Genomic DNA, 24,098 nt, shown 5'->3' with positions numbered 1-24,098 from the left:
CTGACGGAAAGGAAGCAAACTGAAGCCATTCCGTTTTTTGAAGCTCGACTGAAATCGATGGGGAGAACAACAAAAAACTTTCAGTTTCTTTCCTGCAAAAGTGGAGCAGAGACTGAAACCCTGAACCGACCCAACGCAGGGGTGAGCGCAGACGGAGGTCACCTTACTGAAAACTGATTATTGTAGTTTGAAAGTTTCAGAAATTGTCAAATATTCTGTATATTCTGAAATGGAATTGTGAACCGCGAGACTCCAGTGTGCGGGGTTACAGTATAGCAGGGAGATACCAGCAGTGCACTGGATATAGTCACACTGCATGAAGGGGCTAGTGCTATCCATTATACTCGGATGTAGTGGAGGTCATCACACCTCCGCCCTCCGGTGGATGCATCATGTAACGTGACTGTTCCCAGTAGGAGAAGCCACAGAATCTTGTAGATGATCCCTTATAATGGCCAACAGAAATACATGATGTTACAGCGAGCTTCCAACCTCTCAGGGTCCTTCATCAGGCTGTGGAATAGATCAGAAGACGCATACAGGTCCTAACCATGGGCTACAGAACAGCGGCGCATACAGGTCCTAACCATGGGCTACAGAACAGCGGCGCATACAGGTCCTAACCATGGGCTACAGAACAGCGGCGCATACAGGTCCTAACCATGGGCTACAGAACAGCGGCGCATACAGGTCCTAACCATGGGCTACAGAACAGCGGCGCATACAGGTCCTAACCATGGGCTACAGAACAGCGGCGCATACAGGTCCTAACCATGGGCTACAGAACAGCGGCGCATACAGGTCCTAACCATGGGCTACAGAACAGCGGCGCATACAGGTCCTAACCATGGGCTACAGAACAGCGGCGCATACAGGTCCTAACCATGGGCTACAGAACAGCGGCGCATACAGGTCCTAACCATTGGCTACCGATGGAGAAGTAAGCAGAGGGATATCTGCAGCTCTGTAACAACTTATATTACATGGCATCACCTTTACAGAAAATAGAACTCACTTTAAATCACCAGAAGAAGTCCTGTGAAATAATGTTAGGTCCTCCAATATATAAGAGCCACAAGCAGGGAACGAGGCAGTGAAGGGAGCCGCATGGTTTATCCCAAGTATTGTGTATCCATGATATCCGTCACATTCTGATTATTCCTAACCTCACTAAATCATTTTCATGTAGAAAAAAATAAATAGTGCGTGGGGGGCGGATACTGTATATAACAGATCCCAACACTGCACAGTATAGAGTGTGGGGTAATATGACTGACTGCAGAAGGAGATACAGCACTGCTCTGGGTGGAGAGAGATATAAATGTATACATGTATACAATATATACTGTATATGGTCACTGAATAGCGTATGGGGCACTTGTACTGTATATAATGGAGATAACTGCACTGGGTATATACAGTCACTATGTGCATTACTGTATATAACGGAAATCTTGCAGTGCACTAGATATATACAGTCACAGTACAGTCTGAGGTAACAACTGTATATAATAGATATAGTCACTGTATGGTCTGTGAGGAATTCTTGTATACAATGGAGATATAACCGTGCACTGGATATACATATATGGTCACTGTTTAGTATATAGTGTACTAGTACTATATAATGAAGAGATAGCAATACATTGGATACATATGGTCCGTGTATGGGGTAGATCTGTATAATGGGGATCTAGCAGTGCACTGGATACATATGGTCACTGTATATAATGGGGATCTAGCAGTGCACTGGATACATATGGTCACTGTATATAATGGGGATCTAGCAGTGCACTGGATACATATGGTCACTGTATATGACGGGGATCTAGCAGTGCACTGGATACATATGGTCACTGTATATGACAGGGATCTAGCAGTGCACTGGATACATATGGTCACTGTATATGGCGGGGATCTAGCAGTGCACTGGATACATATGGTCACTGTATATAACGGGGATCTAGCAGCGCACTGGATACATATGGTCACTGTATATGACGGGAGATCTAGCAGCACACTGGATACATATGGTCACTGTATATAACGGGGGATCTAGCAGTGCTCTGGATACATATGGTCACTGTATATGACGCGAGATCTAGCAGTGCTCTGGATACATATGGTCACTATATAATGGGGATCTAGCAGTGCTCTGGATACATATGGTCACTATATAACGGGGATCTAGCAGCACACTGGATACATATGGTCACTGTATATAACAGGGGATCTAGCAGCACACTGGATACATATGGTCACTGTATATAATGGGGGATCTAGCAGCACACTGGATACATATGATCACTGTGTATAACGGGGGATCTAGCGGTGCACTGGATACATATGATCACTGTATATAACGGGGGATCTAGCAGCGCACTGGATACATATGGTCACTGTATATAACGGGATCTAGCAGCACACTGGATACATATGATCACTATGTATAACGGGGGATCTAGCAGCACACTGGATACATATGATCACTGTGTATAACGGGGGATCTAGCGGTGCACTGGATACATATGATCACTGTATATAACGGGGGATCTAGCAGCACACTGGATACATATGGTCACTGTATATAACAGGGGATCTAGCAGCACACTGGATACATATGATCACCATGTATAACGGGGGATCTAGCAGCACACTGGATACATATGATCACTGTATATAACGGGGGATCTAGCGGTGCACTGGATACATATGATCACTGTATATAACGGGGATCAAGCAGTGCTCTGGATACATATGGTCACTGTATATAATGGGGATCAAGCAGTGCTCTGGATACATATGGTCACTGTATATAACGGGGATCTAGCAGTGCTCTGGATACATATGGTCACTGTATATAACGGGGATCTAGCAGTGCTCTGGATACATGTGGTCACTGTATATAATGGGGATCTAGCAGTGCTCTGGATACATGTGGTCACTGTATATAATGGGGATCTAGCAGTGCTCTGGATACATATGGTCACTGTATATAACGGGGATCTAGCAGTGCTCTGGATATATATGGTCACTATATAGTGGGGATCTAGCAGCACACTGGATACATATGATCACCATGTATAACGGGGGATCTAGCAGCACACTGGATACATATGATCACTGTATATAACGGGGGATCTAGCGGTGCACTGGATACATATGATCACTGTATATAACGGGGATCAAGCAGTGCTCTGGATACATATGGTCACTGTATATAACGGGGATCAAGCAGTGCTCTGGATACATATGGTCACTGTATATAACGGGGATCTAGCAGTGCTCTGGATACATATGGTCACTGTATATAACGGGGATCTAGCAGTGCTCTGGATACATGTGGTCACTGTATATAATGGGGATCTAGCAGTGCTCTGGATACATATGGTCACTGTATATAACGGGGATCTAGCAGTGCTCTGGATATATATGGTCACTATATAGTGGGGATCTAGCAGCGCTCTGGATACATATGATCACTATATAGTGGGGATCTAGCAGCACACTGGATACATATGATCACCATGTATAACGGGGGATCTAGCAGCACACTGGATACATATGATCACTGTATATAACGGGGGATCTAGCGGTGCACTGGATACATATGATCACTGTATATAACGGGGATCAAGCAGTGCTCTGGATACATATGGTCACTGTATATTATGGGGATCTAGCGGTGCACTGGATACATATCACTGTATATAACGGGGATCTAGCAGTGCTCTGGATACATATGGTCACTGTATATAACGGGGATCTAGCAGTGCTCTGGATACATATGGTCACCATATAGTGGGGATCTAACAGCGCTCTGGATACATATGGTCACTATATAGTGGGGATCTAGCAGCGCACTGGATACATATGGTCACTGTATATAACGGGGATCTAGCAGCGCACTGGATACATATGGTCACTGTATATTATGGGGATCTAGCAGTGCTCTGGATACATATGGTCACTGTATATAATGGGGATCTAGCAGTGCGCTGGATACATATGGTCACTGTATATTATGGGGATCTAGCAGTGCGCTGGATACATATGGTCGCTGTATACAACGGGGATCTAGGCAGTGCTCTGGATACATATGGTCACTGTATATAACGGGGATCTAGCAGTGCGCTGGATACATATGGTCACTGTATATAACGGGGATCTAGCAGCACACTGGATACATATGGTCACTGTATATTACGGCTATCTAGCAGCACACTGGATACATATGGTCACTGTATATAACGGGGATCTAGCAGCGCACTGGATACATATGGTCACTGTATATTATGGGGATCTAGCAGTGCTCTGGATACATATGGTCACTGTATATAATGGGGATCTAGCAGTGCGCTGGATACATATGGTCACTGTATATTATGGGGATCTAGCAGTGCGCTGGATACATATGGTCGCTGTATACAACGGGGATCTAGGCAGTGCTCTGGATACATATGGTCACTGTATATAACGAGGATCTAGCAGTGCTCTGGATACATATGGTCACTGTATATAATGGGGATCTAGCAGTGCGCTGGATACATATGGTCACTGTATATTATGGGGATCTAGCAGTGCGCTGGATACATATGGTCGCTGTATACAACGGGGATCTAGGCAGTGCTCTGGATACATATGGTCACTGTATATAACGGGGATCTAGCAGTGCTCTGGATATATATGGTCACTATATAGTGGGGATCTAGCAGCGCTCTGGATACATATGATCACTATATAGTGGGGATCTAGCAGCACACTGGATACATATGATCACCATGTATAACGGGGGATCTAGCAGCACACTGGATACATATGATCACTGTATATAACGGGGGATCTAGCGGTGCACTGGATACATATGATCACTGTATATAACGGGGATCAAGCAGTGCTCTGGATACATATGGTCACTGTATATAACGGGGATCAAGCAGTGCTCTGGATACATATGGTCACTGTATATAACGGGGATCTAGCAGTGCTCTGGATACATGTGGTCACTGTATATAATGGGGATCTAGCAGTGCTCTGGATACATATGGTCACTGTATATAACGGGGATCTAGCAGTGCTCTGGATATATATGGTCACTATATAGTGGGGATCTAGCAGCGCTCTGGATACATATGATCACTATATAGTGGGGATCTAGCAGCACACTGGATACATATGATCACCATGTATAACGGGGGATCTAGCAGCACACTGGATACATATGATCACTGTATATAACGGGGGATCTAGCGGTGCACTGGATACATATGATCACTGTATATAACGGGGATCAAGCAGTGCTCTGGATACATATGGTCACTGTATATAACGGGGATCAAGCAGTGCTCTGGATACATATGGTCACTGTATATAACGGGGATCTAGCAGTGCTCTGGATACATGTGGTCACTGTATATAATGGGGATCTAGCAGTGCTCTGGATACATATGGTCACTGTATATAACGGGGATCTAGCAGTGCTCTGGATATATATGGTCACTATATAGTGGGGATCTAGCAGCGCTCTGGATACATATGATCACTATATAGTGGGGATCTAGCAGCACACTGGATACATATGATCACCATGTATAACGGGGGATCTAGCAGCACACTGGATACATATGATCACTGTATATAACGGGGGATCTAGCGGTGCACTGGATACATATGATCACTGTATATAACGGGGATCAAGCAGTGCTCTGGATACATATGGTCACTGTATATAACGGGGATCAAGCAGTGCTCTGGATACATATGGTCACTGTATATAACGGGGATCTAGCAGTGCTCTGGATACATGTGGTCACTGTATATAATGGGGATCTAGCAGTGCTCTGGATACATATGGTCACTGTATATAACGGGGATCTAGCAGTGCTCTGGATATATATGGTCACTATATAGTGGGGATCTAGCAGCGCTCTGGATACATATGATCACTATATAGTGGGGATCTAGCAGCACACTGGATACATATGATCACCATGTATAACGGGGGATCTAGCAGCACACTGGATACATATGATCACTGTATATAACGGGGGATCTAGCGGTGCACTGGATACATATGATCACTGTATATAACGGGGATCAAGCAGTGCTCTGGATACATATGGTCACTGTATATTATGGGGATCTAGCGGTGCACTGGATACATATCACTGTATATAACGGGGATCTAGCAGTGCTCTGGATACATATGGTCACTGTATATAACGGGGATCTAGCAGTGCTCTGGATACATGTGGTCACTGTATATAATGGGGATCTAGCAGTGCTCTGGATACATATGGTCACTGTATATAACGGGGATCTAGCAGTGCTCTGGATACATATGGTCACCATATAGTGGGGATCTAACAGCGCTCTGGATACATATGGTCACTATATAGTGGGGATCTAGCAGCGCACTGGATACATATGGTCACTGTATATAACGGGGATCTAGCAGCGCACTGGATACATATGGTCACTGTATATTATGGGGATCTAGCAGTGCTCTGGATACATATGGTCACTGTATATAATGGGGATCTAGCAGTGCGCTGGATACATATGGTCACTGTATATTATGGGGATCTAGCAGTGCGCTGGATACATATGGTCGCTGTATACAACGGGGATCTAGGCAGTGCTCTGGATACATATGGTCACTGTATATAACGGGGATCTAGCAGTGCGCTGGATACATATGGTCACTGTATATAACGGGGATCTAGCAGCACACTGGATACATATGGTCACTGTATATTACGGCTATCTAGCAGCACACTGGATACATATGGTCACTGCATATTACGGCTATCTAGCAGCACACTGGATACATATGGTCACTGTATATTACGGCTATCTAGCAGTGCTCTGGATACATATGGTCACTGTATATAACGGGGATCTAGCAGCACACTGAATACATATGGTCACTGTATATTATGGGGATCTAGCAGTGCTCTGGATACATATGGTCACTGTATATAACAGGTAGCTAGCAGCGCACTGGATACATATGGTCACTGTATATTATGGGGATCTAGCAGCGCTCTGGATACATATGGTCACTGTATATTATGGGGATCTAGCAGCGCACTGGATACATATGGTCGCTGTATATAATGGGGATCTAGCAGCGCACTGGATACATATGGTCACTGTATATAATGGGGATCTAGCAGCGCACTGGATACATATGGTCACTGTATATTATGGGGATCTAGCAGCGCACTGGATACATATGGTCACTGTATATTATGGGGATCTAGCAGCGCACTGGATACATATGGTCACTGTATATTATGGGGATCTAGCAGCGCACTGGATACATATGGTCACGGTATATTATGGGGATCTAGCAGTGCACTGGATACATATGGTCACTGTATATTATGGGGATCTAGCAGTGCACTGGATACATATGGTCACTGTATATTATGGGGATCTACCAGTGCTCTGGATACATATGGTCACTGTATATAACGGGGATCTAGCAGTGCTCTGGATACATATGGTCGCTGTATATAACGGGGATCTAGCAGTGCTCTGGATACATATGGTCGCTGTATATAACGGGGATCTAGCAGTGCACTGGATACATATGGTCACTGTATATAACGGGGGATCTAGCAGTGCTCTGGATACATATGGTCACTGTATATTATGGGGATCTAGCAGTGCACTGGATACATATGGTCACTGTATATTATGGGGATCTAGCAGTGCACTGGATACATATGGTCACTGTATATTATGGGGATCTAGCAGTGCACTGGATACATATGGTCACTGTATATTATGGGGATCTACCAGTGCTCTGGATACATATGGTCACTGTATATAACGGGGATCTAGCAGCGCACTGGATACATATGGTCGCTGTATATAACGGGGATCTAGCAGCGCTCTGGATACATATGGTCGCTGTATATAACGGGGATCTAGCAGCGCACTGGATACATATGGTCGCTGTATATAACGGGGGATCTAGCAGTGCACTGGATACATATGGTCGCTGTATATAACGGGGGATCTAGCAGTGCACTGGATACATATGGTCGCTGTATATTATGGGGATCTAGCAGTGCACTGGATACATATGGTCACTGTATATAATGGGGATCTAGCAGTGCACTGGATACATATGGTCACTGTATATTATGGGGATCTAGCAGTGCACTGGATACACATGGCCACTGTATATTATGGGGATCTAGCAGTGCACTGGATACATATGGTCGCTGTATATAACGGGGATCTAGCAGTGCACTGGATACATATGGTCGCTGTATATAACGGGGATCTAGCAGTGCACTGGATACATATGGTCACTGTATATAACGGGGGATCTAGCAGTGCTCTGGATACATATGGTCACTGTATATTATGGGGATCTAGCAGTGCGCTGGATACATATGGTCACTGTATATAATGGGGATCTAGCAGCGCACTGGATACATATGGTCACTGTATATAACGGGGATCTAGCAGTGCTCTGGATACATATGGTCACTGTATATTATGGGATCTAGCAGCGCACTGGATACATATGGTCACTGTATATTATGGGGATCTAGCAGTGCACTGGATACATATGGTCACTGTATATAACGGGGGATCTAGCAGTGCACTGGATACATATGGTCACTGTATATAATGGGGATCTAGCAGTGCACTGGATACATATGGTCGCTGTATATAACGGGGATCTAGCAGTGCACTGGATACATATGGTCACTGTATATAACGGGGGATCTAGCAGCGCATTGGATACATATGGTCACTGTATATAACGGGGGATCTAGCAGCGCATTGGATACATATGGTCACTGTATATAACGGGGGATCTAGCAGCGCATTGGATACATATGGTCACTGTATATTATGGGGATCTAGCAGCGCACTGGATACATATGGTCACTGTATATTATGGGGATCTAGCAGCGCACTGGATACATATGGTCACTGTATATTATGGGGATCTAGCAGCGCACTGGATACATATGGTCACTGTATATTATGGGGATCTAGCAGTGCACTGGATACATATGGTCACTGTATATAATGGGGATCTAGCAGCGCACTGGATACATATGGTCACTGTATATTATGGGGATCTAGCAGTGCTCTGGATACATATGGTCACTGTATATAACGGGGATCTAGCAGTGCACTGGATACATATGGTCACTGTATATAACGGGGATCTAGCAGTGCACTGGATACATATGGTCACTGTATATTATGGGGATCTAGCAGTGCTCTGGATATATCCGGTCTCTGCAGGCGGAGGTGCTGGCAGTATATACACCGCCCGCTGGACGCTCGCGGCAGCGCACTGCATACGAGGACGGCCGTGCACTGGAGCCATCTGCCGTGCTCCCCGCATTGTGTCTGTGGAGCTGCCGGCTGCAGACAATGGGCAGACGGGAGGCCCTGAGAGCCCCGCTGCCGCCTACACAGGGAGACAAAAGCTAACGGCTCGCGCATCCTCCCCGCCCTCCGTCCTACCTCGCCGGGTTCCGTCCATCTCCATCCAGCGGCCCCTTCCTGTCCCCGGCCCCGCACTTCCTCCACCTGTCACCGGGCGCGCTCCTTACCTCACGGTCCGCTCGGCTGCAGCATCTCACGGGGACGCGCGGCTCACCTCACAGTACAGCGGCGGGAGCCTCTGGGGGCGGGGCTACAGGCAACACAGCCACGGGAGGGGCGGGGCCGGCAGCAGCTGGATTATCATGGGCGAGGGGCGGGGTTTACAGAATCGTCCTGATGTGTAGATAACATGAAAGGGGCGGGGAGATTACCACCGGCCAACCACAGAAGGGGGCGGGGTGCTGAGGATTGAGGTGTGGCCAGTGTGAGACGAGCAGGTGCCTGGTGGGGGGCGGGGTGGTGAGGATTGAGGTGTGGCCAGTGTGAGACGAGCAGGTGCCTGGTGGGGGGCGGGGTGGTGAGGATTGAGGTGTGGCCAGTGTGAGACGAGCAGGTGCCTGGTGGGGGGCGGGGTGCTGAGGATTGAGGTGTGGCCAGTGTGAGACGAGCAGGTGCCTGGTGGGGGGGCGGGGTGCTGAGGATTGAGGTGTGGCCAGTGTGAGACGAGCAGGTGCCTGGTGGGGGGCGGGGTGCTGAGGATTGAGGTGTGGCCAGTGTGAGACGAGCAGGTGCCTGCTGGGGGGCGGGGCTCTTTATTATACAGTCACAATCAAATCAATCACAATTGTTTGCTAATCGAGATCGCAGCGCGAGCTGCACGAGACCCGCGATGGGAGGCGATGGAGGGGGGAGACAAAGCCAGATGTTCTGGTGCGACCACACCGCCCCCGTTATATGTGTGCCGCTGCTGCTTAAAGGGAATGTCCTCTCCCAAGCATCTGTCCTGTAGTGAATGTCCCTGTAATGACCAGCTACAAGGAGGTCACCAGTCAGCACCGCCACCCTTTGTCTCCTGCCAGGCTGCATTCACAAGCTGCGTTTGGGAGAGTTGTTTTTTTTCCCGCTGCGCTTCTGAAACATTTGTGAACTGCAGGAATAAACGCATCCAGAAAATGCAGGCGGTTAAAAAAAAAAAGTTTGTGTTTTTGGATAAGTTTTGTACAAATGCATCAAAAAAGCATTCAGAATGCCGCATGCCCTTAGCTGGCGGCACACTGGATTATTTGCATGCGCAATATGCATAGAATAGACCCATGGGTTCAGGTGTAACTATAGATGGTGCAGGGGATGCAGTTGCACCCGGGCCCAGGATCCTTAGGGGCCCCATAAGGTCTCTCTTCTCCATATAGGGAGCCCAGTACTATGAATAAAGCATTATAGTTGGGGGCCCTGTGACAGGTTTTGCATTGGGGCCCGGGAGCGTCAGGTTACGCCTCTGGGTTCGTTCACATGTGCAATTTTTTTTCCTGCGCATTTCGGTCATGAAAAAAAAGCAGCATGCGCTAAAGTCCCCATAGAAGTCAATGGGGATGTGCAAGTGCTTGGGAAATACGCTAGGAGATGCATGAAACGCTGCGTAAGGCTGCATTTACACGAACGTATATCGGCTGGGTTTTCACGCCGACCCGATATACGTCGTCCTCATCTGCGGGAGGGGGGGGGGGGGAGGATGGAAGAGCCAGGAGCAGGAACTGAGCTCCCGCCCCCTCTCTGCCTCCTCTCCACCCCCTTTCTGCCTCCTCTCCGCCCCTCTGCACTATTTGCAATGCATATACGCATACGCTCTTGTGAATACGGCTTTACAGATCTTCAGATTTCTGACTCGTGGGAAGTTAGTTGTAGTGGCCCAGAACAGCGGGGCCCCTCCATAATGCATGGATGAAATTGTCTTGTGCCTACGTGTTGTCAGTGTCTGTTATGTTGCCTGAATATGATGTGCATTGCATAGCTGTAGCATGGAATGGGTTAACTGTCTGGGTTATGTCTGGAAATGTATCTTGTTTTGTCATGTGTTGGTTATATAAGTGGGAGTGAGTGGAGTAGAGAGAGAACCATGCGAACACCTTCAGTCCATGGGGGAGCCGTTATGGAAGAGAGAGAGAGAGATGATGCTAGCCTTCCCTGGGCCCATTTACACCCATGAGTTGCTGGTGGTTTTCTACCCATTGAGGTACTAAAGAAAGGGAAGGCCGTGACCCACCATTGCAGAGTGGAGTGTGTGCTTAACGTGAGTGCCAACCGGTACAGAGTTGTTGAGAAAGAAGAGAAGTTGTTCTGGGCCCAGAGCCATACAGATAATTGAGACTGTAGACTACTTGGTGTACCTGTGATTCTTCTCAAAAAGTAGATGGACCATTAACTGATCTTCCCTGAGCTATTGGGGGAATACAAGAATGCAAGCTATCCATAAGCAGAGAGATGGTCAGGAAACACTTTGCTAACTTAAATGAATTCAAGTCTCAAGGTCCAGATGAATTACATCCTAGGATACTAAAGGAAGCAGCGGAGGTAATTGCTGAACCACTCGCCATAATCTTTGAAAATTCCTGGAGAACGGGAGAAGTCCCAGAAGATTGGAAAAGGGCAAATGTTGTCCCTATCTTCAAAAAAGGGAAGAAGGTGGATCCAGGAAACTACAGGCCTGTGAGCCTGACTTCTATACTGGGAAAGATCTTTGAACAAATTAATAAACAGCATGTATACAAGTACTTGGATGAGAATGGAGTAATTAACCAGAGCCAGCATCAGTTTGTAACAAACAAGTCATGTCAGACTAATCTATTTTCCTTCTATGACAGAATCACCCATTGGGTTGATCAGGGAAATGCGGTGGATATAGTTTTTCTTGAAATTAATAAAGCATTTGACAAAGTATCTCATACCAGACTTATTGAAAAAAATGACCAAATCTGGGATTGACAAGGCAACTGTTAGGTGGATTCACAACTGGCTGAGTGATCATACTTAAAGAGTGGTCATAAATGGCTGCACATCCAAGTGGAAGAATGTATCAAGTGGGGACCACAAGGCTCTGTCCTGGGCCCAGTGTTAGTCAACATTGTTATAAATGATCTGGAGGAGGGAATTGATGGGAAACTGATCAAATTTGCCAACAACACAAAGCTAGGAGGGATAGCTAACACTAGGGAAGAGAGAGAGGATTCAAAAAGATCTAGAAAAGCTTGCACAGTGGGCGGCGACTAACAGAATGGTATTTAACAAGGAGAAATGCAAAGTCCTACATCTGGGCAAGAAAAATGACAAAACACATACAGAATGGGAGGAAATGAGCTAAGCAGCAGCACATGTGAAAAAGACTTGGGTATACTAATAGATCATAGACTGAACATGAGTCAACAATGTGATACAGCAGCCAAAAAGGCAAACACAATTCTGGGATGTATTAAGAGAGGCATAGAGTCTAGATCATGTAAGGTCATTATTCCCCTCTACTCTTCCTTAGTCAGACCTCAACTGGAATACTGTGTCCAGTTCTGGGCACCCCACTTTAATAAAGACAGACAAACTGGAGCAAGTTCAGGGAAGAGTTACCAAGATGGTGAGCAGTCTGCAGAAGAGAAGGCTGAGAGGAGCCTTAATAGCGGTCTACAAATATCTGAAGGGCTGTCACAGTGCAGAGGGGTCAGCCCTATTCTCATCTGCACAAGGAAAGACTAGAAGCAATAGGATGAAACTGAAAGGGAGGAGACACAGATTAGATATTAGAAAAAAACTTTCTGACAGTGAGGGGGATCAATGAGTGGAACAGGTTACCGCAGGAGGTGGGGAGTTCTCCTGCAATGGAAGTGTTCAAACAAAGGCTGGACAGACATCTGTCTGGGATGATTTAGTGATCCTGCACTGAGCAGGGGGTTGGACCCGATGACCCTGGAGGTCCCTTCCATAGCACCATTCTATGATTCTTTTCCTCCCTGTCGCACCACTTTGTGAAGTTGCACTGAATATCCTGCTGGCGTGGATTGTTTTCTTTTTTGGACTGTAAATAAGTTTATTTACGTAAAGTGGCACTGCTGCCCGTTCCCGGCTTTGCTAATTTAAACTACCCCGTGAGTCTGGCCCAGTTCTTTCATCGCCCGGATTCCCCTGCGGAGGAAGGAATGGTGGCGTCACCTGTGACAACCTAATACCCAGGTAAATTGCACTGTGGGTTCCCTGTGTGTAGGCCATCCCTCAGCTGCTTGGACGGGTCCCAAGCTACCCTCAGGGTGGGAGACGGTAGAGCCCCGTGACAAGGCCCGGACTCTACCCCACTGTCTCCTAGACAGAGGACCTGCTCCTCAGACGCTGCGCAGTGAGCAGCAGAGAATAGACTTGGTAATGAGAAGAGCCATTCCTCCCAAATACCGCATACACACATGTAACAGGGGCACCGAGGTCGTGTTGGGGCCTCCCCAGGTTTGGGGAAGGAGGGGTCTCAGTGATGAGGCGGCAACTGGAACGTCCGGGTTCGAAACGGGACAGATGGCCATTGGCCGTTCATTAATTGCAGGTTGGGTTGTACCTGCATTGCCAGGAGCCAGGTCTGTACCCGTGTGGTTGGTAAGAATAACCTGATAACTTTCTTACCTGGATCCGCACGATTACTGCGATGACAAGTTTATGTACCGTATTTTCCAGACCATGAGGCCGGCCTCACACAAGGATAAGCGCAATTGCGCAGGCCTCAGAGCGGCGTATTCACCCACTGAACAAGGCTTTTTTGCGTCCGTATAGACATATTTCACTGTATTTTTTCTGCCCGCAGGACATGTCCATTTGCGCGCGGCACACAGACGCACCGATTGTAATGGGCAATTATCAGACGTGTTCTTTTTCCCCATGCTAGCTCTAAGGGGGCACAAAGGGGTGATATTTTGTACTGTTTAGACATTTTGGATTATTTCTCGGTAAGCACCCTGAAGTGTTGGTGGCGACTCTAATAAGTCATTTTAAATGGTTTAAAAAAAAATGGGTGGAGCGTAAATGTTAATAAAGAATGCCATTTTTGCTAATTCTGGCGGGTAGGGCACATCTCTGATTCTTTGGTTTTTCTATCCAGAGGATAGGTCATCAGTGGAAAAAATTGGGCAGACAATCCCTTTAAACAAAGTTACTTCCATTACCAAGAATAGTTTGCAGCCCCCATTGTACCCTTCTACGGTTTTACTCTTTGCCTTAACGGCTTGATGACTGTATGACAATTCTCGAGATGAGAGAACCAATTCCTCCGGCTTCAGATTATCAATAAATTAGAGTGAAAAATTTTTAAGGTGATTCTGTATTAACCGGTTAGCTGCATCTCCTGCTCACATGTGCAGTCGGCAGTGGGAGCCGCCGTGTCGCACCATACAATCCTGGAAGCCTTTCTGCAAATTTTGTCGGGAGATGCAGCTCAAATCGAAAGATCACGAGCGTCAGATTTGATCATGTAAACTCATGCGCAATATCCGGTGTCTAGTGTGCTAAATCAGGGCCTTCTCTCAGCCCAAGGGAATGGAGGATGCTCTAGCCACATTTTCTTTTTGCCCATGGATCACGTAAAAAAAGAATTCACAATGGCGCCCCCTTCTCTCAAACCGCATACAAAAAGTATAACAAAACACATAACAGACGGTAGATTCCCTTTACATAAACCAGTATAATTGCTGTGCACGTTTAAGGATTTGGCTGCCATAGATAAGGCTTACATGGGATGTAGAAAGTCACTTATCAGAGCTGGAGAGAGCTTCCCGTCTGCTGCCACATCCCAGAGATATTAATAATCCAACCAACGCAAGAAAAACATTTCAAAACCTTCAATTTAATCATTTTATAACATGTTTTTCAACATTTCATTCCAAGGCTAGAGATAAGCAAAGTTTTGAGTTTGGTTCACCAACTTTTGTGAAGTGGCTGTTCCTCCTGAAGCACGGTGGGTTTAGTGGTTAGCTCTGTTGCCAAACTCAAAAGTTTGCTTATCTCCAGCCTTGGAATGAAATGTTGAAACAAATGTTGTAAAATTATTAAATTGAAGGTTCAAATCTGACCTGGTAAAACTCCATGCAAATGTTCACTGCAAAACTGCTAACCACTGAGCCACCCTGCTGCTTCTTCCTACTCCCAAGGAGAAGCAGCAGAGGGAGAACATAAAAGCTCCATGCAATTGTTGTCCTTAGTGCCCCCTCTGTAGCCTTGCTGCCTAATAGTGCTCCCTTGTTGCCACGTTTTCTTAATAGTGCTCCCTCTGTGGCCCCTCTTACTAAAAGTGTCCCAGACGTCGCCTGTATTCCAAAGCCCAGTGTTACTGTATAATAGGCTCCAGCAGAACAATCCTACAGAGCACTTGTCTTGTCACCAGACACCCAGTGCTCTATATAGAGGATATCATTTACCTCTGGTCTCCTGCGCTCAATACAGTATGCCAAAGCACAGGAGACGGGAGGAGATGACAGAATGCACTTTACATAGACAGCTCAATGTCCTGTGACAAGTCCAGTGTAAGAGTGTTCTGCTGGAGCCTATGTTACAGTGAAACCGGGATGTCGGGTGCACGGGCGGCTGGGCAGCTTTCAGTAAGAAGAGGCTTGGGAGACTTGCCACCTGGCCATGGCAGCTTAATACTTTTTTACTGGTAGTTAATATAGCCAGTAAAACAGTATCACCGGCAGTAGTCTCTTGATGTAATTATTGGCTGGGCCGGTGGTTCACCAGCTGGGTGGCAACCCTCCAATTGGCATGATGATATGGTAAGCTGAAATTCCCTAAGTCTACAGAGAACATGGCTGAGATCGAATGTTCGGTATGCTGTAATGAAAGATAGGATTATCAGTCCATTGTTTTCGTTGGTGAACGTACAGTAACTGGCCGTGTATACCTTGATATGTTGGAACATATCCTGTATCCCCAAGTAGCTGATCTGCAACCTAATACCATCTTCCAGTAAGATGGTCTCCCCCACATTAGAGGATAGATGTTTGATGTTCCCTCAAGAACACCTCTCCAGATTGATGGATTGGACGTAATAGACCGATTTGGTGGCCGCCTCATTCATCAGATCTTACTCTGCTGGATTTCTTCCCCTGGGGTTACATGAAGGACCGTGTAGCATGATATAGTGAATGATCTCTCAGATTTGAGAGTCCACAATCATGATGCAATTGCTACTGTATCAGTGGAAATGTCGGAGAGAATGTGGCAACAAGTTGAGTGTTACCAGTGGAGCACATGTAGAGGGGTATTAGTGTGTGCCCCAAAACGGGAGTTCTTACATTTCCTGTAGTTCCATTTTCCTAGAATGTGGGACATTTAACCAGAACGCCTTGTATGGATTTTTTTCACACTTAAGTACTTTTGGGGCGGAAGTAATGCTTGTGTCGCCACATTTCGAGTCTCTTAACTTTTATACGTTTTTCCCTTGCCCTATGAGGTACAACTGGCCCTTTTGTGTAAAGAGCCAATAAGAGTCATTGCCACCCAATGAAACCACAGTGGATGGTGGAGAGATACACAACGATGCAGTAGCAGAAATGGCTCTAGCTTGCTACACAAATGGACACTTTACATGTGTGAATAGTATCTATAGGTCCTTATATAGCAAAGTATGAACTCATTAGAAGATAAATGGTCATTATAGGTAGAACTTTTAAATAGTGATGAGCGAGCATACTCGCTAAGGGCAATTGGTCGAGCGAGCCGGCGGCGGGCAGAGAGCGGCAGGGGAGAGCAGGGAGGAACGGAGGGGAGATCTCTCTCTCCCTCTCCCTCCCCCCCCCCCCCCCCCGCTCACTGCCGTAACTCACCTGTCACCCGCGCCGGCAGCTGAACCTTTTCTCTCGAGCGGGCAGGTACTCGCTAAGGGCAATGCTCGCTCATCACTACTTTTAAGCATTCATTGATCAATGTAGCTGCACAACCCTCTTGATTGATGTTTCCTGCCATACAAAACCATTGATGTGACCATTTTTAAGCATTCTGGCTGAAGTTGGTCTATTAAATGTAATTAAAATAACAATCGGAAACAAAAATGTTTAAAATAATACTTTAATGTTTGTGGTAACATACATGGACATCCTGCATGAGTATCGCACCCATTCCAATATAAACGCTTCTTCTATATCCACTTTCCCACCTGCTTCTTTATAATATACACCATGAACCCAAGAACAGGACAGGATGTGCACCAATAGTCAGAACTTTATGTTTAACTCCTTGTTTACTCGGATGGAAGAGATAAATGTGATACTTCTTGTACTTGATCATAAAGGGACCGCCGCAGTTATAGGGCCTTGCTGCTCACAGCAACGAATCAGAACTCAGCTTTCACTTTCTAAATTCACTGATTGGCTGTTATGGACAACACAGCGCGGTTATTTCTGGGCCAGTTTTTAGGCCCAGAGGCCTGATTTACTAAGATCCTATAAAGTACGTTACACAGGATGATTTTCTCACTAGGAGACCCAAACATTCCTCAACTACTTAGTAATTTCTGTCTGGTTTCCTATGCAAATTGATCTGTATTTACCATGTATGCTGGAAAACAAGTTCTGCCAAGTGCGTAGGCTGAAGATGGCCCCTCCTGCATCCAAGCAGTTTTGTATGCAAGTCTGCAATGGCTATTGTGACATCGGTGATGGCAGCAACCTCCTGCCGTATCACATCTTTGAGGGCATCCGTTGTTCGTGGCTTATTGATGAACACATGGCCCTTCAGTAAACCCCACAAGAAGAAACAAGGTGGCGTCCGGTCTGGTAATCGATAGACATAAGGGGAAAATTATGAAACTATCTAAACAAAAAATAGTCTTTCGCCCTTGGCAACCAATCATAGCTCCGCTTTCATTCCCCATTGTGCACCTGAAAAATGAAAGCTGCTTTGTGATTGGTTGCTAAGGACAATAGAGCTAGTATTTTTTTTAGACCGGTTTCATAAAGCTGCTCTATAATCTTTTTTCCAGGTCAATTTTCACAGGGAACCGTACAAAAATTACAAATTTGATATGTTTGAGCTTCCCAGCGAGACAATCATCCTGTAGATATATTAACTTACAGATTCCTGTACTTTATTGGATGAAGAAAAATAAAATCACAATAGTAAAAGATTGTGGAATACTGAAGACCATGTTTGTCATGTAAATAAAATATACATATATGTAGAAATCTATAGTTAGATATATGAAGTTGTAGTTCACCACCCTCTGGGCCTCACTCATGCATATGGCCTTAGAACGGCTCCATGCAACCTCCAACGTATGAAACTGTAAAAGGGCACCCCTAGATTTTTACGGGGCTCTTCTGTACCTCTGCAAATGTCTGATTCCATACCAAGATACAATCTTGACATGAGCCATTGGATGCCGTATTACGGAGGTATTCTCTACTCCATCACTTTGACTACAAGAATGGTGATGCATGCAGTGAACTCCTTGCCATCAAATGGGATGGAACTACACACAGAGGCTCATCATTATCCATTATCATGTACAGCATTATCTTGATATATCAGATGCTGAGTGACAACCGCTAATAGCGGCCCTCGCATGAGTTGCTATGCATCTCTCATTCAAGTAATGGGTATATGCATGACTAGTTCTCGGTGATTCAGCATCAACAGCTAGTTTTTATGTCATACAAGCAATGGAGACCCGATTCACATAGAGGGATCCGTGTATACAGTCAGGGTGCTACATGTGTCTAGTATTTAAAGACCAACATCCATTGGCACTTTGGGCAACCCGTTAATAAATGCATTGATTTAGCTTGGGGTTTGCATTTCTTCGAAGTGCCGATCCCTTATACGTGTTTAGAAGAAGGAAGGTTTGGCACTTCCCAGCCGTGTAGCACTGTCATACAGAAGAAGCGGTGATGAGGGTGAGAACTGGCCACAGGATGGGGTGCCCATTTAAAAGGCTTTCTGGGACCCCCCATCTTTGTGTACAACTCTGACACATACCAAGAAACAATTGCTCAACTGGAACCGGTATCAGCTGGAAATAACTTTATAGGCCTAGAGGGAGCGTGATAAGTAATACTGAAAAAAATGCCTGAATGTTAAAGTGGAACATGGAAAGATTATCTTAGGAAGCTCCAGTGATACTTCAATAAGTATTATTGTTACAATGTCTATGGTTATATAGCTGTTCATGTTATATGTAGGCAGTGAGAGCGATGGAACAGAAATACTAGAAGGAAGTCAGAGATTGCAAATGTATATGGTCAGTAAACTTGGGGAATCCTATGATAATTATCTTCTGGTATGTCATATAGAAGGCCTCTGTGGAGCACTCCGAGCCCTATGGCACCGCACAGAGACCGCTGCTACTGATAATGGGACTCAACATTGTAGGCACACGGTCACTGATCTGAATGGCCTTTGCTTAGGATTCTATAGAACCCTTTCATTCTGGTGGTCCAAGGTCACTGACCTTACCAATGTGAACATCAGATATGTATTTATGACATATGAGAAGAATATTTTGACTAATTTACCTTATAAATCTGATACGATGACAGAATTAGAGAAACCTCACAGGATGCAGAAGAATAAGGATTTGGTTACTCCGAGTGTATAAATTATACGTTGAGGATTATACGCAAATGGAAGAGAACTAGTAAAATACTTAGTATGTAATGTATGAAGTAATCAGGTCCTCTCTAACCAATAAAAAGTGTCCGTAACTTTAATAAACATTGACACAACTCCACCATCTTGTTCCTCCTGATCTAAAAGAAAAAAAGGTAAAGAGAATTAGATAAATCAGATGACATCACTGAAATCTATATCTATCCATCTAATATCTATCCCATATCTATCTATCTATCTATCTATCTCCTATCTATCTATCTATCTATCTCCTATCTATCTATCTATCTATCTATCTCCTATCTATCTATCTATCTATCTATCTATCTATCTATCTCCTATCTATCTATCTATCTATCTATCTCCTATCTATCTATCTATCTATCTATCTCCTATCTATCTATCTATCTATCTATCTATCTATCTCCTATCTATCTATCTATCTATCTATCTATCTATCTATCTATCTATCTATCTATCTATCTATCTATCTATCTATCTATCTATCTATCTCCTATCTATCTATCTATCTATCTATCTATCTCCTATCTATCTATCTATCTATCTATCTCATATCTATCTATCTATCTATCTATCTATCTATCTATCTATCTCATATCTATCTATCTCCTATCTATCTATCTATCTATCTATCTATCTATCTATCTATCTCCTATCTATCTATCTATCTATCTATCTATCTATCTATCTATCTATCTATCTATCTATCTCCTCTCTATCTATCTATCTCTCTCATATCTATCTATCTATCTATCTATCTATCTATCTATCTATCTATCTATCTATCTATCTATCTCATATCTATCTATCTCATATCTATCTATCTCATATCTATCTATCTCATATCTCTCTCTCTCTCCATCCATCCATCCATCCACAAATGCACAGAGTTTGCCCTAAAACCAGAAGATTGCAGTGTTTCGGCTTGCAGCTTGACATGAATAATGCAGGATATTTGACCATGCTTCGCTGCATCTGCTCAGTCGTGAATCCAGTCAGTTAACAATTTGCATGCATGACTGCCTGTTATTTGCTGTTTTCATCAATTCCGTTTACATTTAGGAAATTTATGTTCCAATTGTAAAATATGCTTTCAGAATACATATAAAATATATTTCATTATTTCACACAATCAACGTTAACTCAGATGCTGGTGGGTTTTGTAGCCGCTGCTGGCAATAGATAAAAAGAAATATACTTTTCCTTGAAAATTTAAGAGCTTTTAGAGCAACCCTCCAGGCCTGGAGAAACACAGATTGTCGAATCGCTTCTCTGACTACCGGATGCGCACTGTACATTGGTAGTCTAAGGCCTCATGTCCACGGGGAAATTCAGGCCCGCACCGATTCTCCATGCAGAATCCTGCAACGGGTCCCTCCTGCCCCACAGACATGAGGCCTCAAAATCGATTATATGCACCTCTCCGGACACTGCGGATCTCCTGTCCGTCGCGGCCGGATCTTCTTTCTTCAGCCCGGCGGATGTGCAGATTTGCATTATGCTACTAAGTAAACAGCAGTATGTAACTTTATATCCTACTTACTAGAAGAGCTTCTCGTAACAGCTCTCGCAGTGAACCACATCACGGTGGATGAACAGGCTGTCCGTTAAATCCCCCATAGGCTTGTGGCAAATTCCACACTGGAAAGTAAAACAATGACATGATATCTATGTATATATTGAATTATGCGCATTCATCTGCACCTAAAGCCAGGTTGGAAAGATGTGTGGGTCAAAGTATCTCTGACACGGTAACATAGTAGGACACCTTTCAATGGAAAGAACCCTTCACCCATGGTGTTGAAAGGAATTTATATGAATCATAGACTGGTAGAGTTGGAAGGACCTCCAGGGTCATCTGGTCCGACCCCCTGCTCAGTGCAGGATTCACTAAATCATCCCAGACAGATGTCTGTCCAGCATTTGTTTGAACACTTCCATTGAAGGAGATCTCCCCAGCTCCAGTGGCAACCTGTTCCACTCATTGATCACCCTCACTGTCTAATATCTAATCTGTGTCTCCTCCCTTTCAGTTTCATCCCATTGCTTCTAATCTTTCCTTGTACAGATGAGAATAGGGCTGATCCCTCTACACTGTGACAGCCCTTCAGATATTTGTAGACAGCTATTAAGTCTCCTCTAAGCCTTCTTTTTTGCAAGCTTTTTTGCAAATATTCTAAAGGGTGCAACTGTTGTGTCGTAATAGGCAAGTAGTAGCAAGCCTTGCACCTGCCGTGCAGCAGATTCCTTGAGTGCCCTCTATTGGTGGCTACAAGCTATCAAAGAGAATGGGAACTAGCGCCTGCAATAACATTCCAGGCCACTGCGTAATGTAGGGAGCTATTTGCTTCCTGCTCTGCACACCGAAGCCCAGTGAACAACTGATTGTTAAGGGTTGCAAGTGGTGGTCCCTGCTAATTAGCTACTGATGACTTATCTTGGGGATAGATCATAAATTTCCAAGAGCTAGAAAACCTTTTTAACTCTAGATCTCTGCAGGGGTTTGGAGAAGAAAACAGTACTCAGACCTCTGTAAAGGTATATTAACTCTTTCCAATCCACTGTCTGACGTCTGAAGACATTCTGATTGAAGGCTGCACAGACGTCTGGCAGGGTATTCTTACTGTATATTACTGCCCGCTCTGTTGTCAGGGGCATCTCCAGCATGTCCCATACCACAGTACTGGCTCTAGCCAGCAGGTGGTGCCAATGCATAATGGCAGAAAGAGAAAACCCCCTAGGAAAACCTGAATCCAAAATTGGATTGCAAAGGGTTAAGGAAATAAATAGCATTGAATTTGGATCTAGTTTTATACAAATGTTGGACGTGTGTTGTGTTACTCTGTGACGCTGTATAGAACATGTTCTTGTCCATACATCAATAATGTTTAGTTAGAAACCTGATAGAAAACGTAATCACCTTGAAGCAATATTCATGGCAGTAGATATTAAGGTGTTCCAGGATGATCTTTGGACAGTCTTTGATTTCTCGACCGCAGTAAGTGCAGGGACCTTCATCAGTTCTAAGGAAAAAGTGAAAAACAAGGGTTACCAAGAGAATGAATGACGCTGAGATATTTTACCAGCGTTACCCCCTTAAGAACATGGCCATTTTTTGTTTTTTTCATTTATGCTCTCCGCTACCCACTTTCAAAAAGTCATAACTTCTTTATTTTTCTGTTAACATAGCCATCGGCGGTCTTTTTTTTTGCGGGCCGAATTGTATTTTTTAATGGTAACATTTAATGTGCCATGTAATATATGGATAAAGTTTAAAAAATTTCTAAGTGGGATGAAGTGAAAAAACTGTTTTTTGGGGGGGTTGTTTTATTAACTTTATTCTGTGTCGGTACGATTACAGCGCTAGGAAAGGTATATGGCTTTTTTTGTTGTACTACTCTTAAGAAATAGCTTTTAAAAAAACTTTGCTTTCTGCTGCCGTCTTCTAAGCGCCATAGCTTTCTTTTTCTGTTGATGGGGTTGGATGAAGGCTTGCTTTTTGTCGTACATTCTATAATGTCTATTGACACCATTTGGGGCTCCACACAACCTTTTGATCGCATTTTGTAACATTTTTCTTAGAGACATGGTGATCAAAAAAGTTTATTTTGTTATTTAATGTTAAAAATGGAAAAGTCGTTTGTAAAAGCTTTTAATATTATATTTTTGTAATAATTTAAAAATATATATATTCAGCTTATTTTACATTTTAATGTTTAGTCCACATAGGTAACTTGAAGTGGCGATCATCTGATCACTTATCATTATACTACAATACTTCAGTGTTGTATTAAATGGGTTTTCTAGGACTTAAAAGAAAAAGTTAAAAAAGCTTAAAAATAAATGAAAACGGAATACTCACCTATCCAGAAGGAGCCGTCACATCCTGTTTACTGCTCAGCCACTCACAGGCTTCAGTGGCCTTAGAAGAATCATTGCCTGAGTGACTGAGCGATCATGTGCACAATGCACTTCAGGTGACTGCCAGCCTCTTCTTCCGAGTCCTGTGCAGCAGGCACCGGAGCTGCAGCACTGGATGGGGAGCGGCCGGGATAGGTGAGTATTCAGTTTTTTAGCGATTTTAACCCGTT

General features: G+C 44.6%; 2 protein-coding genes across 4 annotated transcripts in view; both read right to left on the bottom strand.

The window, feature by feature from the left end:
• LOC136580951 (SLAIN motif-containing protein-like) overlaps positions 1-9,679 on the bottom strand; it is a 28,351-nt gene extending 18,672 nt beyond the window's left edge. For 2 of the 3 annotated variants that reach the window (XM_066581893.1, XM_066581895.1), the window contains exon 1: positions 9,508-9,670. The gene's annotated coding sequence lies outside the window, so the exon portion shown is untranslated. Of the gene's footprint in view, positions 1-9,507 lie in introns of all 3 variants that reach the window. The other variant, XM_066581894.1, reaches the window with a different exon arrangement.
• Positions 9,680-17,432: 7,753 nt separating this feature from the next.
• ZNF185 (zinc finger protein 185 with LIM domain) overlaps positions 17,433-24,098 on the bottom strand; it is an 82,184-nt gene continuing 75,518 nt past the window's right edge. The window contains exons 33-35 of the mRNA XM_066582125.1: positions 22,928-23,030; positions 21,551-21,648; positions 17,433-20,126 (exon numbers count right to left, since the gene is read on the bottom strand). Coding sequence (XP_066438222.1) covers position 20,126; positions 21,551-21,648; positions 22,928-23,030 — 202 coding nt within the window. The 3' untranslated portion in view covers positions 17,433-20,125. The remainder of the gene's footprint in view (positions 20,127-21,550; positions 21,649-22,927; positions 23,031-24,098) is intronic.

This window comes from Eleutherodactylus coqui, chromosome 10 (genome assembly GCF_035609145.1).
Source record: "Eleutherodactylus coqui strain aEleCoq1 chromosome 10, aEleCoq1.hap1, whole genome shotgun sequence".
Classification (NCBI taxonomy): Eukaryota; Metazoa; Chordata; class Amphibia; order Anura; family Eleutherodactylidae; genus Eleutherodactylus; species Eleutherodactylus coqui.
This window is presented reverse-complemented; position numbering and strand designations above follow the sequence as displayed.